Source organism: Ylistrum balloti, unplaced genomic scaffold (genome assembly GCF_031769215.1).
Source record: "Ylistrum balloti isolate Yb309-2 unplaced genomic scaffold, AGI_CSIRO_Ybal_v1 Utg369988, whole genome shotgun sequence".
Lineage (NCBI taxonomy): Eukaryota > Metazoa > Mollusca > Bivalvia > Pectinida > Pectinidae > Ylistrum > Ylistrum balloti.
Window position 1 is genome coordinate 860,006 of NW_026782072.1, and position 16,629 is coordinate 876,634.

General features: G+C 34.9%; 1 protein-coding gene across 3 annotated transcripts in view; it reads right to left on the minus strand.

Annotated features, from left to right (window-relative positions):
• The window catches only part of LOC132547914 (KH domain-containing RNA-binding protein qki.L-like), a 34,649-nt gene extending 18,421 nt beyond the window's left edge, over positions 1-16,228 (minus strand). For all 3 annotated transcript variants that reach the window (XM_060211722.1, XM_060211720.1, XM_060211721.1), the window contains exons 1-3: positions 16,036-16,228; positions 2,365-2,498; positions 1,185-1,301 (exon numbers count right to left, since the gene is read on the minus strand). In XM_060211722.1, the coding sequence (XP_060067705.1) occupies positions 1,185-1,301; positions 2,365-2,498; positions 16,036-16,162 (378 nt within the window). In that variant the 5' untranslated portion in view covers positions 16,163-16,228. The remainder of the gene's footprint in view (positions 1-1,184; positions 1,302-2,364; positions 2,499-16,035) is intronic.
• Positions 16,229-16,629: the final 401 nt, after the last annotated feature.

The window sequence follows — 16,629 nt, forward strand, 5'->3', positions numbered from 1 at the left end:
CAATACAAGAGTTCCAGTGATTACTGCCTTACAGCAATATTGTCTTCCTTAAACAAGAGTGTGTTGTGGATGAAAGTCTTTACATGTAACATAATTCAGGAGATTCAATTCAGGATTTTTTAAAGAAATCAATGGACACAAGATTTGAGAAAGGATTAAACAATGGATGCTGTATAGGTTTGAAGGGTTTGGGTAGAATACCCCACCCACCCACCCCGGTATTATGTATACCATGAACAAAACATGTCTCTTTTCCCCCACTGATTGTTCATATGTTGAGGAGACTGCAGTTTTTAGAGAATATTTTTTTGATACATCTTTGTTGGGATACATTCCACAACATATCCTGTCATGGTCGGGGACAGTAGTGAGTCTGTCCTAACTCCTATTGAGTCCTCTTGTTGTGCGTCATGCACCTGACTTCCTTTGTGACTGAGTGTTATCCTTTGTACATTAAGTGTGGAGCACTACTTGTTGTACCTCCTCACAGCATTTATGTGGTATTCTACTAATTTTTATTGTTCTGTAGTCAATTGTTTTACAGCCTACAGTGAAGATGAAAAGCCTATTACATCTCACACAGAATGTCGCAGATTTATTTTATTTTCATAAGCATCAACTAAAAATCTACATTAGAAGAAAAAAAACATTTTAAAAAATATGCGAATAATAAATAATGCACATATGCATACAGCTGTTTAAGTTGCCCAATTTCCTACACAAGACAGAAAGGGTTAGCAGCTGAGATACCTTGTGATTTGTTTCTCATTAAATGTAACCCTGACCTGCAGGTACAGGAACCATTACTTGTACCAACACAATCAATGGCATGGAGCATGACCAACTCCTCACCAATATGCTTCCAATTTTTGTGTAATTATGTTTGTTTTATTATCGGTGCCTTACTTTCTACTATGTGTAGTTGCCTTATAGAAGTGGATGGGGACCAGATGGCCAGGAATGGGATCCTATACAGACTTGAAGTCAGTGTTGGTAGGTCTGACATGCTCTCATCACAATTTACAACTCTTGTTACTACTGTCAATTATAGGGAAATACCTGTTTAAATCTGGAAAGTACAATACCATTACAGACAGTTTTCAAAAACTTATCTCACAAAGTTTTTTAAATGTATAATAACATCCCGTTTCTATGACAGACTGGTTGCCCTGGTGATAATTTACCTTCTTTTTGTCCCGCATTGATCCCTTTCCTCGGACCATTATTTTGCAACCTGTGAACTGTTCCAGTTCTTTAGCTGTCATCCCCCTTGGTCCCAATATTCTCCCCACAAAGTTGAACTGGAAAAAGATCAGAAAAGATTATGTTATCATCAATCAAATAAAATCTTGACAATAGGACAAATACAATGTCAGTCAAATCAATTTTACGAATGCTTTCTTTAAAAATCTAAGTTGAAATGTTTTATTTCGGACATTAGTACTCATTCTATCTATATTTTGTTTTCTAGACAATCCCTGGAAGGATGCCAGGTATTTATATTAGTACTAGGACAGTCTGAAACAATACACCCATTTAACATACTGTTTACCCTCTTTCATCACATACCAGAACACAAATTAATTGTGTTTATGAAGATGCAAAACAATCAAAATTGATATACACAAGAACACATCTAAATTTGATCTTAACCAGCTGACAGAACCATGGAAGTGTTAACTATATAATACATATGATGGCAATCTTATATCTCACAAAATGTCTTGTGTTAAATTATTTTCAAAAATGCATTAATAGTGTATATCAAGTAAAAATATTGAGACTGGTAGCTTGTGCAATATGGAGGTAAATGAATGTCTGACATCAGAATCATCAACACCTATACAATATTGGTCTAGTACAAGTGCAACATGGTGGCCGTGTGCAATGTGAAACAATCTAAGATTTATTCTTTTACCATAAATTTAAAAAAAAAACCAAAAAAAACATTCCAGCCAAAAGAGAAGAAAGCTGCTTGATATTTGTCTGTCTACACATCTACTGATTCATCAAGCTATAATGAGGCCACAGTGATAACTTAAACTCGCCCACCTGTGCATCAAACTCATCTGGTCAAAGAATTTTATACCATTGAATGTAAAAACAAATGTTGTGCTGAGATGCATTGCAACACTTGAAACCATTAGCAAATGTTGCTGACTAGTTACCAAGACAGTGTCACACGTAAACCTTAGCTGTTTTCAAAATAAAAGAATTTTCTTTTTAAACTTGGAGTTTTAAAGAACTTTATCCTCCCAAGTTTTAGTGATCCAGTCCTAGCAATGCTGATAAAACTGTCATGATGCAGCTGAAGGTCCATTCATTAACCAGAGAGGGTTTCCCTCTCTCCTATAATATACTCACATCTGGGTGTTCTTTGACGGGGACATATAATTTTTCTGAGAGTGTAACAGTGGGTCCCTGTACTTCAGGTAGTGGGAGGGGATCTCGATTGCTTCCTTTGTGGTGAAATAACTGTAATCGTACTCTGTTGATTTCTGAAAATACATAATCATCAAAACTCACATAAAATTTGAATTTAAGCCTAACAGTGAATAATCTCTTACCTTCACTCTTCCTCACATTCAGATATTTCATTTTCTCGAATTCATCGAGATTACACTCTATTTTTCTCACATTCACCAAGGTTACACCCTACTTTTCTCACATTCACCAAGATTACACTCTATTTTTCTTATATTCACCAAGGTTACACCCTATTTTTCTTATATTCACCAAGGTTACACCCTGATTTTCTTACATTCACCAAGATTACACCCTATTTTTCTTATATTCACAAAGATTACACCCTGATTTTCTTACATTCACAAAGATTACACCCTACCTTTATATTCACCAAGATTACACCCTATTTTTCTTATATTCACCAAGGTTACACCCTGATTTTCTTACATTCACCAAGATTACACCCTATTTTTTTTATATTCACCAAGATTACACCCTAATTTTATTGGATTCACCAAGGTTGCTTCCATACCATTTATCACATTCATTATTCTAAGAACATGGAAATTAAAATGTGCTACAAATTTGTCTTGGTCAAAACTGAAAACTAGTATATAAACAATACATTCTGTTACATCAACTACCCTCTCAGGAATGGAGGCCCGAACTTGAAACGACATGAATCCATGTTTACAATGTCACTTTAATTACAATAAGTTCATTATTTCACAGCAATTTAAAGCTAATTAATCATTAACTTAGTAATCTAAATAAGGGATGCATTTAGTTGATTTTAAAAGTTAATATTTTTTATATTAATTTTAAGTATTTTAATTTTCCTTGGTTATAATAAAGCATTAATGTTATTGTCCTTCGGTCCTCTTTTTTTTTTAAATAAAGAAATTGAACAAATGATATAATATACAAATTTATCACAGCACAGTTGTATATCTACTAACCTTACACAATTCTAGCTAAACATCAATAAACATGAGCTAACATTATTCATGATCATTTTGACTTCATGACTGTGAAAAATGGCCAGGTTTATGGTGTATGTTATCGGGAGGACCAGCTCCATATTACATTTAGTTCTACATGTATCACTGTCAAACAAGTTGACTAAGTGCATTATTATATATCTGTCAAATAAAAAGCTTGCGGTGGTAGACTTGAAATAAGAAAACCATGCAGTAATTGAATTTGCCATTGTATAAATCTTATTCTGTACAATACACATATATTTAATTATACTGTATTTTGTGAATTACAATATGACATATACACATGATTGAATATATAAGTTCAGTGGGATGTACAGGGTTGGACAATCAAAGTCATTAGACATTATCTCAATTTAAGGTTACAACAATGATCATGTTATTTGATATCAAATACAAACTACACCATCAAATCATGGACACATTTAAATGAAGTTTTATAAATGTCTATTGTCAACTAATCTATTTTTATAACAAAGGGTTAATTTTGCAATTTTAGTACATTTGATCATTCATTTGAATATGATAAATAAGACTTCCTTTTTATACTGTTGCCCAGAAGCTATACCATGAGAACTACCAATACTAGGTAATAGGAATTAATATTTAAACCTCTACATCTTCTACTACAATCATTAATGAATTAAAATAATATCAAGTTGACATTATATTTGGGACGTAAATCCATTTGTAAATACTGTTTTATTGCAAATACTTCTTTTACTAATCTTGGAAGGTTTGTTTCTAGTTGACTTAATTAGATTTCTATACAATGTTCATGACCTAATTAAGCCTCAAAAAATAACATCTGACCTTGTCTGATGTCTATTAGGTGGAGGTCAGTCATTTCTTCATGGACAAGCTGAAGGTTAGTATGACCTCTACTTAACTTTGTGCTTGTGAACAGGCATAAGGTCAGATTATACCATATGGCCCTTGGCTGTGAATGGTTGGCCATTTTACTGTATACATGACACTGGCCAGAACCCCAGTACACTAACACTATCCTCCTGTTATTTTGACCATGGAAAAGGGGCAGCATGATTTGGTTTACATCACAAGTGACCATATTAAATGACTTTCAGTCTGGCAGCTTAAGTGAACAACCCAATATTCCTTGTGGGACATGTTTTGTGTGATCAATTTTCCTCAAACCAGCATCCTCCTGACATTAATTTGGTGTAAAACCCCCTACAGGTAGAATCTGCATGGTTTTATTTTATAGCTATATCTTGTCTTGGAATGATTGATGAACTGAGAGCTAGCATATATATTAAGTCATCCGGAGTTCACGCAGGGCAAAAATGACATAAATTACGGTTGCATAGTTTTTCATTATTTGTGTGTATATACTACATGTATCAGTCTGTATACATGGGATTTCTACAGAAAAGAGCTTTACCTCTTACAAATGTTATCACAACGTTACATGTGTATTCACACATTCCCCAAGTTCCTGTCCCCATCTTTAAGGCTTAAGAAACTATAACACATCAACCATCACCTACTCAGAGGGTCAACAACTCAAAAGCTTTGTCACTTTACATCGTATGCCAATTGGAGAAAATTACACTACTGTACCAAGCAGATTATAAATACGAGGTGATAATATTACCTAGTTATCTGGATAAGACTCGAGCCTCAAATAAAATGAATTCAGAAGGAATGCTCGACTTGAAAAATGATCATGCTTATCAAATATACTATATCAACTTGGATTGAGTTTTCAAACCATCACAATTCACAGACGGTATTCAGTGTAAGATAATATTTCACATCAGCATACAACAACAACAAATCCCTTTCACAAGACGTGGGTGTGTCTGAATAGGAGTGTTTCTTGTGTTTATGTCCTTCTAAAAATCTTTCAGAAAACAAATCTATGAACAAAAAATGACAAAATCTTCCAATCTCGACTATGTACAATGATAACTAGCAATTTTGAACTGTACACTGATATATAAGCACAGATATTGTCAATTCTGAAAAAAATTCCTGGACCACTGGACATCTAATACATACCATGTTTCCACATTCAATACCATGACTATTTCCAAATGACAGATATGTCAACTTTCAAAACTTTCTCACATCTTAACCTATCTTATATTTCTTAATCAATTGCCCTTTCCTTTTTGAAGAAAAACAAAAACAAAAAATTAAAATATCTTCAATAATGTTTTAAGACAAGAATCAATGAAGACTTAAGAATTATTCTGGACTTACCTCCAGTTAAACAGAGGGGAAATAGTAGGGGCTTTATATAGTCATCATTATGTTGTAATAACATGCCATCACCACTGAATCAAGACATAATGCTTCAAACAGATAACTTCAAATTGCAGTAAAATTGCCAAGAAATAATACCTTTCAAACACCAGTTTAAACACTTAGCACAAATAATCTGCAGTTAATTTACAAACAAAAATAAAATTAGGGTCACCTTGTATTTCGATCATTATCTTTGATATTTGTAGAAAAAGTGTAAGCAGTATGTAATTATCAGAATCCTTTGCCTGGTGACCATCCTCCAATTAGCACAGGGCATGGTGAGATGGAATGGCCTGGCCTGCTCATTAGTGCCGCTTGACTGGCTGCAGACAGAATGGGAAAGCTGATGTTGGCACACATAATGATGTTTACAGACCAAGTTTTCCATATGATGTACATCATGCCTAAAAGATCAGACATGCATGCCTACAACGTTGGCTTCTGTTGTATGTTAAAAGGACAGGACAGTGTTTATTGGTGCCAACTTCTGCAACCAAAGCTTTGTTCCTATGTAAGGAATTGCCACAAACAACAAAATAACACCATGTTATGAGCAAAAGGAAGACAGAATTAACCTTGGACATATAGTATGTGTCCAACCAGGGCTCTCACACCCCCATTTGAGACTGGGGCCTGGGGCTCGGGTCTAAATTGGGAAAAAAAAGATATTATTTTGCATCGGGAATTCGGCCCCAAATCTGGCAGATCGAGAGCCCTGACAACTAACACCAAAGTGGTCTGAATCCACCCCCAAACCTCAAAAATGTCTTAAAAGAGCAATTAAAAATCAACCACTCCAATTAAAACAAACTCATCTTCCATTAACTATAATACCGTGTATCCATCGGTGCCTTGACAATTTCATTTTACTTAAAGAAGGTGGCACCACCACAGCTTCCAAAAACATCTTACTTCATTTCAATTGGTTTCAAATCTGTCTCATAAAAACCCTAATTCGCAAATTACAAATTAAGATGACTTGTGCAAGTTAAAGCAAAATACATTTTATCGAATTTTCTTTTTTCATTTTTTTTTTTTGTGTGTACATGTGTTATTACTGTATTTAAGTCAGATACACAATGCAAAATAATATTTGAATTGTAAATGAAAATGGAAGATACCTTAATTATAAGTTTTCCTGATTACTACATAATCTATGGTTGCCTTGACATTACTGAAATTTCTTAATATTAAGTTGTGGAGTTCTGTATTTATTTAAACCAGGAACTGGATTACTACCTACAGAATATACGGTATATCATGTGTAGTCCTGCGGTAACATGATTGTGTTCATAATAGGATTATTAATTGCTCATGTTAACTCGGTCACAGGAACATTCACAAACAGAAACAATGGCTCTAAAAGCAGCTTACTGCCTTGTCACGATTTGACAACCGCTTATTTCTCAACTCCCAATCAAAACCACCTACAAAGTTTTGATATAATGACAAGTCTTATAAAAATAACAATGTGAGAATCTAGGAATCAGCTTGGCACAAAAAAAAAATGTGACTATTCTAAATAGCTGTATGGCAATCTGATTGTAGAAACATACCCTGTACACATGAGCGAGAAAACTGAATGACAGAATAAAACACATTTAGAGTTTGTGATGCTAATCTAGGATGAACAGTTGCCAGCAATTAGATTAAGTCCGTAAGCATTCCCTCTGGCATCAAACTTAGCATACACGAATAGATAAAACCCTGTATCTGTTAGGATAAAAGTTCCGTGACAATAGCTACACACTGCACCCTGTTCACCGACCAATGTCTTTAGTTCTGACAAATGTTTAAAATGTGACAAAAGATTATTCTCAAGAGGTAATGAAGGACATTGTGAATCATTAGTACACATATATGTTTACCATATTCTGAACAGGACACTTAATTAATGATTCACTTCATCTTATACAGATAAAACCAGAAATAGCTGTTTTCAGTTCAACACTTGTTGATCTACGCAGCATATTGCCCAAACGTGTATTTAATGCATTTTTTTCAAATCATTGTACTTATAAAACATGTACTATAAGATGCTGGACTCTACTGAACCACAATGAAACTTATGGTATGGTGTTGTACCTAATTGGACAATAAAACCCGCCTTCATTTCTTAAACTCACAGAAGGTGCAGAATTAGAACTGATGATGCAGTTCCTCAAATGGAAACGTGCAACAATGACAATAAACATGTGATTAGAGGCAGTATACAGACACCCTAAGGAATTCTTCAGCTGTTACACCGAAACATGCCGACATCTTTTGTCTGTCTCAACATCCTTCAGCTTGCCATTTTTTATCTAAAAGTAAGACATGTTATAATGTTCTTCAATTTGCTGTTGTATTTGAAAACAGACATATGTTTAAAGTCCTTAATTGAGAACCAATTTAGTTATATGTAGTCAGGGTATTGATAAACCATTTTCTGAAAAACTATTCTGAGAATTTTGCAGAGAGAATTAATTTAAGAATAAGGTTTCATCTTATAGCCTTAATTAAGGAGAAACTACTCATGAATAAGTAAATAATTTTGGCAAAGATTTAACATCGTCAAGATAACAAGTTTACCACATAACTGGCATGTCGTGTGATGTCATACAATTATGTCATAAATAAAGGTGTTTAATAACACTATTGTGACATCATATATAAGTCACTTATTGATAATTTGATTTATTGATAATTTGATAGTAAAAAACAAACCAGAATCAATTTAAGAGTTTTCGCTTTTTTTTTTCAGAAATGAAAGCTATATATGATCAATAGAATCTTTCACTTGTGCCCATATTACTCTCAGGTAAGATCCTCTACGTACAGAGACCTAATATTCTAACACTTGTGCTCTAACCAATTTTCTTATGCTGCTATTTTCTTTCACTAGCATAATCATAAAGGTGATTTACATCTACATTTCACCTCTTGGGATCAGCAGTCACTTGAAATGCGTAAATAGTTTACGTCTTGACACAAGTCATTCATCACATTTAGAACCACTGTTTTCAGTACTGTATTTCAAAGAACACATATTTCAAGTCTCAGGCTTGTAGCTAGACTTTACGGAGACTTGATCACGTAAATTTTTTTTACAAAAATCACTAACTTCCATCTTGTGTAAAATTTCATACAGAAATTGAACAACTTAAACATTTGAAAAATAAAGGGATTTAGACTGCACCTTTAGCTAAGTATTGTGTTACGAATATTTGTAAACACCAAACGCAATGCAACTATTATTAATAATCAATAGACATTGACTTGGTGATCTGGAGTTTATTGGTCTCGGTAGTCATGAATTCATGGGGAGGTATACTATATATATGTAACAGACCAGTAAATAAATCACAAATGTGTCAGGATGTTGTATGATCATTGGGACCTAGGCAATCTATATCCATGATGGATGCATGTTTTTAGTTAAGAGTACTAGCTAGAGTGCCTCCTTACACAAAGATCTATCTCGGAGACCTATGTCTGTCAACTGGCAATGCATGTTACCAAACATTTGGTGTAGATTTTAACCAAGCATTGAAATGTAACATAAATCATTATGGAAACTCCATGTATGATGATCTTCGATGCTGATTTCAAGGGAAATCATTCCATTCACCTCTAACGCTTACAAATGAAGACATAATTTACTAAGTTACATAGGCAGATAGAGTAGTTGATATGGACTCCAACATACAACTTGAAGTAAAGAGAGACTCCATCATGGACATGTGGCAAGACAGAGACTATGGATATGTGACTGGGACAGAAACTTCACCATAAATATGTGACTTCGGACACAGATTCCATACCTGACAATAGACCAGACAGACTTGTCAAAGGACAAGTGACCTGGGACAGAGACTTTACAATGAACACAAATTGGACAGAGGCCTCACAATGAAGCACGTCCATGATCTGGGACATCTAAATCCACAATGGTCATGTGACCTGGGACAGAGACGCTGATGATAAACACAGGATATATACACCCTGGCTGGGATGGCCAAATTGGTTGGCATGGCAGGGAGGGGAGAGGGCACATTCCTTGCTGACAGAGAGGCAAGGGTGAGGGGAAGATTGATCCCTTTCTTCTGAAGTGGGGGGAACAGGACTTCACAACCTCCTGCAGGTGCCCTCATACTTACACAGCTCTACATCTGCTTATGATCAGCAGTACCCTGCTGTTTCCTCATTTTTCCTTTTTTCACTGCTAAAAAATGTCAAACAGCTTGAGTTGATTGCAAAGTTGATTGCAAACCCGTTAACTTGTGAAGGAACTTCTAAGCTAGTCATAAAGACCTCTTTTGTACTTCCTTATGTTTTATACTCCAAACTTTATGTCGGGAAAGAATATCTTAAGTCTGAACTTGAAAACATGATTACCAATTTACATTTTTAACAAAGAAGAGTCCAAAGTTCAGTTTGATGTATATATCAACCATTAGGAGGGAAACCAGGGTTCTTAAGGAAAGTCAAAACGATCAACTACCATTGCCTTTCCATCAAATTTTTGTTTGAAATTAGTTTCACACTCCCAATGCAAAAGGAAGTGAAACCTGAATAAGTTGGGTGATTTGTGCTCAGGAATTCACATACAACTTATATCGGGTATACACGACCAGTGAACCATTCAATATACTGTGGGTATTATATGCTGTGAACTCCTCCCATCAATATATCATAACAAAAGTCTTTTGAGAAGTAAAATTGCATGTAATATGTATGCTTTACCCAAGGTGAATGTTGCATCATTGAATAATATGAAGATAAAATGCCTCACAAGCTTTAAGTACTCTGTACAGAAATAATGATGTCTACATCATGGTGGTCCTACAATATACAAGCTGTATCAATTTCCATTGCTCTTCCCTCATCTCTTCTTTCTGAACTCTTCGTAAAGGTAAACCAATCCTAGAATATTACTGTATACAATTGTCCTGTTAATAACCTTCCTTTAACATAAAGACAGTAGCCAGCACCAGAACTATCTCAGAAGTACTCGGCAAAATATATAAATCTGATTCAAAATAACATCTTGGCTCACAACCCTAATGTTCAGTCATTAAACTTTGTTTGTGTTTCCTTTGAACAATTTCATCATTCCTGCTAATTTGGCTGGAGATTGGAGATGCAAGAACTATAAAACTCTTTAGCCTGTCAGTGAATAACTGCACCTGCAAATTATTCTGCACTACATCATTCTTGTAATGCACCACATACAGGTACAGTTTTCTGTCTTCATTGGTAGCCTTGTAGTCCCCAGGCTATAGGACGAGTAACTGTTGTCGAAATATGACATTAACTTTGTACACCAAGCAAGGTAGTAATTTCTAATGGATTCAATATCTTTTCTTTAAATACTGAAATAGACAGCAAGACTCTCATTTGTTAGAATGATTCATAATTTTCAAAACAACGTCCTACTAAAAATTATCGGTTCCTAGAGTGACGACTGATAAAAATTGGTTCTACTCAAATTAAGTTTCACCAACACTGCTACCTAGCTAGATCAAGTAGTCTTTAAATGGTTACAGGTGTAAATAATCCCCTCTTCATAAACCTGGACAATTTCTGTGAACCTCTCTATATTGACCAACTGCAAACAAGTTTAAAAGACTCATACATTTCAATCTCTTTAAAGCTTTCACCAAGAAAAAGATTTCAAGTGAGCAATGTCACTTGTTCCCAAAATAACAAAACCCTTGCAACTTTCATAAAGAATCTGAATCAGCCATGTTTACAAATTGAAATATTGTTATATTGTCAACAAGGTTCCCTTTAAATCCAATACAAAAATAGCTCAATTTCTAAATTTCAGCACATGTATGTACTGATATATGATTTGACATCCTCTCCCCCTCCCCGAGACTTTCTGACCAGTCCCACATGGCCCTTTTAATGAGGACTGTGGGAACTCCACATGCTCCAGATTGGGAAGGGCTGGCACACACAGGAGGCCAGAAACCTCAACAGGCCGCCAGCCCAGCAGGGCATCTACAACCAGCCTTACTGCTGATGGAGATCTTTTTGTAGTAAGAATGTGCCGATCTACAGCGGCCTTGGTCAATTGACATGTGGTTCTAATTCTTTCCAATATATCATTTGCTGTTAAAATAATTGTTTTCATAAGCCTTCCTCTACCAGACTGCAGGTAGGATACTGTTATAGTGATTTCTCCATCAATGACCTCTGCATGATATTTATGTTTAATTCCTTGCAAAAAGTTCAGTATCAAATAATCGATGCTGAATTGCACATTTATGTTCAGTGCACATCAAATACCAGAACCCAAACCATAGTAATTCTTAACTACATTACCAATTCTTCAACTTCTTGACACTTTTTTTGAACTTTAAAACCAAATTCCTGACCATGCCAGTGAATGTGTATTGATCTTGTGAACAGCTCTGTGTATAGCAGTAGAATGGCTTTCAGACGGACTGCTACAACAATCACAACCACAAACATATCTAGATATCTGTCCTGGAATTCACAGTTACCCTGCACAAGTATAGATTCCTGTGGTAGTCCAACAATGAAAACCAGTTCATCAATTTGATGTCAAAATAAGTGACAACTTTAGTGTTTTGTAAGTATTAAATACATCACACTGTCAAATCTCATGATTATTATGAAAGGAGTCCTAACAGACATGACAATGCAAACGGTAAGATTTTAAAATAGCAGACAATGGCAGTCCAAAATTAAACATTGAACATGAAGATTTGCCAATATATGATCATTTACTCTATTCAACAAGCAGAACTCTCAAAATTTGGTCTATCACAATATTCATTGGACAGAAAACATTGGTTGTGATCTTGAACCTGTATAAAACCTTAAATAATCCTGCACGCATATCCCTATTTTTTCATATGTCAGACGCAAGACTATCATAAGAATGTTTTAACTTCAAAGCAGATATTGTATACACATGGTATTAGTTACAATGTATGCACCTGCAGTGAGTCACATAAAAAACTTAAAGCAGGAGTTGAAATAATCATGTGAACAGTTTTCAAATTACAATCTTTACACTATAACAAGTAATTATCCAAACGACATTTCTATATAAACAATATTAACAAAAAAAGTTTTAAGTGTAAAGTTGTGCAATATTACAAAAGGCGCGTAATTTTTCTTGTATTTAGTTTTAAAACACATCTATGAAAGAATGTTTAAATAACACTGACTAGTCCAGAGATAAATGTTGTAGTATCACTTATCAGGAAGGTTTTTGTGATTTTCCACTCAACCTTGATCTGGAATGGGTACTGTCAGGTCTTCTTGTGCAATGGGGTATGAAATATATAGTATCTGTGTAGGTTTGTAATTACACACCGATTATTCACCCTTCCAGGCCAACAGGCACAGCCATAGAGTGGAGACTTACAAAGCCTGTCTCTGTCCTCTTCACATGGAGTCTCAAATCCTCCCCATTACATACTGCCAGTGCAAGGCTTATCTTTCAATAATCACACTAGGCCAATGTCAGCAGCTCAATGCTCTAGAATGTGATCTATTTTCAAGATTTCAAAGTCTGTGTTTTTTCTATGAAGATTTATCTTAACATCCTAGGTCTAAATTTGACAAACAGCATGTGTCTTATGAATCAAATTTAAAAAAATGATTTGTGAAATAAAGCAAATTAAAAAGACTGCAAGACTAATACTGCAAAATTGCTTTCGATCTAATTTTAAATAATTTGATATAATATAATTTAAGTCGGCTCAGTTCAGGAAGTTATTATGTATGTAAATATTCTGTAGTATATAGTTTTGATACATAGAAAGGGATCGGTTTTAAAAGGCATAATATTCAACTTTTTTTCTACAGACGTCATTGTAATACCTTAACCTTTACCTTTTTCACATGAATTCCTTTTCTAAAAGTTCATTTATGTTCAGCAATAAATATACAACATGTGTAATAAAATCTATAGCAGTATATCATTCCAATGTAATGCACATCATGACATTTAGCTTCGATGATCAGTCTTGAACAGAGCAACCTGGAACATCCCATAAAGAGAGTTCCTAAATTGTTATCCGTAATGGCATATTGAATGCATCAGTATCCGTCTTTCCGTGTTGATTGCAGTCAATCTAAGCCCAGTAAATCCATGATGAGTTGCACGATATGTTTCCAATCCAATTGTGAAGCAGATCGTTGTTCAAACACAAAAAAGTCACATCATATCAATTTGCACGCTGTACGTTGTATTACAAAGGTTGGTATACCAATACCAGTATTTGGGAAATGTATCTCCACGACAACTGGAGGATGTATGTAAATGATAATTACTAGTCCACCTTTTTTAATGCTGAATAAACACAATGACAACATTTCAAAGGGATAGTATTTGCATAGTATAGCTTTCAAATTTAAAGTTGGTCAAAACAATGACAAAATTCAAAATAACATTTATCTGCCACAATTCATCAAAATACATGTTTTACCATACCTGTTACTGTTCTGTGTAGCTGATATTTTATGTTGAAGTATCACCAACAATTTCAGCACTTTGGCCACTCGTAAATCCATCCTCCTCATTGGAAACACTTTTTTTCTCATATTGGGATCACAATTTTCTCAAGAGTATTTCCTTTAATGGGTGTCAAACAACAAGTAAATAGTTGTTGATAGGGAGGGATATTAGTAGATTAGATGGTAACCCAGTGCTCTGATGTTGGCACACCGAAGACTGCATTATATATGGTACAGAACATGTAAAATATGGTGGGAAAAATGTTACTTTTTTACACAAAATACTCTAAATAGCTACCACAGGTTAAATGATGAAAGACTCTTGTATATTGGAGAAATACATTTAATGAAAACTAGGTTATTAATAATTCATGTGACGTGATTTGCACCCATACTTTTTTCTTACAAACTCAAACCTTTGTCAATTTCTTTCAGATGGACAACATGTCGCAAAAAAATTGACAATCAAGCAAGAGAGATGCAGATAATAAATATTAGACATATGAGTGTTACCAGAAGTGACGGACAAGCATAAATGATGGACTGGTTAAGAGGTAGACATGCTAAAACATCCCGTGCTGTGGACAGGTGATTTCAATAGGGAAAAGGGTGCATGGTCATTTGATGCTGCTTAGTATGTAAAAATGTTCAATACAATTTTAGATATTACTACAATAGTATACATCATACAGTAGCTCAATGAACAGCCTAAATAACCATATATACATGGGTATAGGCCAACCTAGGTTACACATATAAGCCAATAGTCCAGGCATTTAACCCAACAAAACGTGCAATACATATTATTGATCCAATCATGTTAATGTAAATAAGAGTGTTCTTTGACAAATTTTCTATTGATTAGTTGATTATAGGCCTACCATGAGATTTGTTTAAAGCACAGATTTCAGAATTATTTCCCGAGATCATCATTATTATTTACACAACTGTTTAACCTGCCACTTACTCATAAATCGACCCCGTTCATAATTTAGTGTCTAATCATTTGTTCAACGTAATAAACAACCTCTAAGACAATTTGTAAAGTTAAGTGTCATCAAACTGCACATTATCAATTTCAAGATTAACTGAAAAAAGGAAAATTGTTATTTTAGCTTAAAATAAATTTCAACCATTTTCTGTCGCGTATGAACAAATATTTTACCTTTTCCTACCTGAGCAAATCAGTTGAGCCAATTTATCATACCTTATCAACAGGTAATATTTACAATCTGGAGATAAGGGAAACCGCGGGAATTACGGGTTGATATCACTCAAAACTGAGACTGTCCGGTGTCAGAATGTTATTATTTTAAAGAAAATCAGAGAAATCTTTAAATCAAGAAGTAAGAATGAGTCACGCAGTGTAAAAACACTCCAAGCTGTGTGCAGTGACTGGGAGAAGTTTCAAAATGGCTGCCAAAATCTGGGCCGTTCGCTTTGTGTAGGTATGCGGTGAATATGTAGCTAACTCCCCACACAATAGCCCAGAATTTGGTCGCAATCATTAGAAATTAGCAAAAACTCAAAGTTGATATAACATAAAGTCAACTTAAGAGAAATTTAGTAACTTTTCCGAAGTGAATTGCTAGTGTTATTTTTAGTCCAAAAACTTTGGGTAGACATGTTCCCCTCCATGTGGGCCAGGCCCAAGTAAGATACACCATCAGAATTCACAGACACGAGTAATTTCCAATTCGTTTTCCGTTCGTGCCAATTAATATAAACACTCCGAATTATCAATAACAAATTCTGCGAAATTTGTGGCGAGAAACACCAAGAAATTCGCACGTTTTCAAGCTTCACGTGAACTTACCTTCATCTAAAAGTTTTTCCAAGTGTACAAAAACATTCGGAAATGCCTGAATTTGTTTCTTGTCTTTTAGTAACTGTGCTAAATATTCTGGCGTGTTACGCTCATCTTTGTTAGTTTCAGTTCCCATGTTAACAAGCGTTGAGCTCTGTAGCAAACTACCTGAGTTAAGAAGGGTTAGATTCCAAACTACAAGTCACTACTATATAGTTCTGTGATCCCTCTTTCATGAAAATTTGTTTATGAACACGTGCTGCTGTCTGCGCATGTCAGTGACCGGACCAATGAACTCGGAGCTTAGAGAGGGGTGTTCAGGTCGTGTTGTAGCCTAATATACACACTGCAATACACACAGGTTTACGGCGCTACTGTACCAGTAGCAGAAACCAAGGAGTACGCTGTTGTTAAATTTACTTCGTTACTGTACGAACATCAAACTCAAAATTTAGATTTCGAATAGAAGTAATCAGTAATGTGTTACTTCAGTTTTTCGGAACAGATGTTTGCAGAAAAGCAAGTGACCTCTCTCATGACACATAGTGCGGTAAAAAATGTCAAATATGTCTTTTTTGACAGCTAGAGTGACCAAACCGGAAA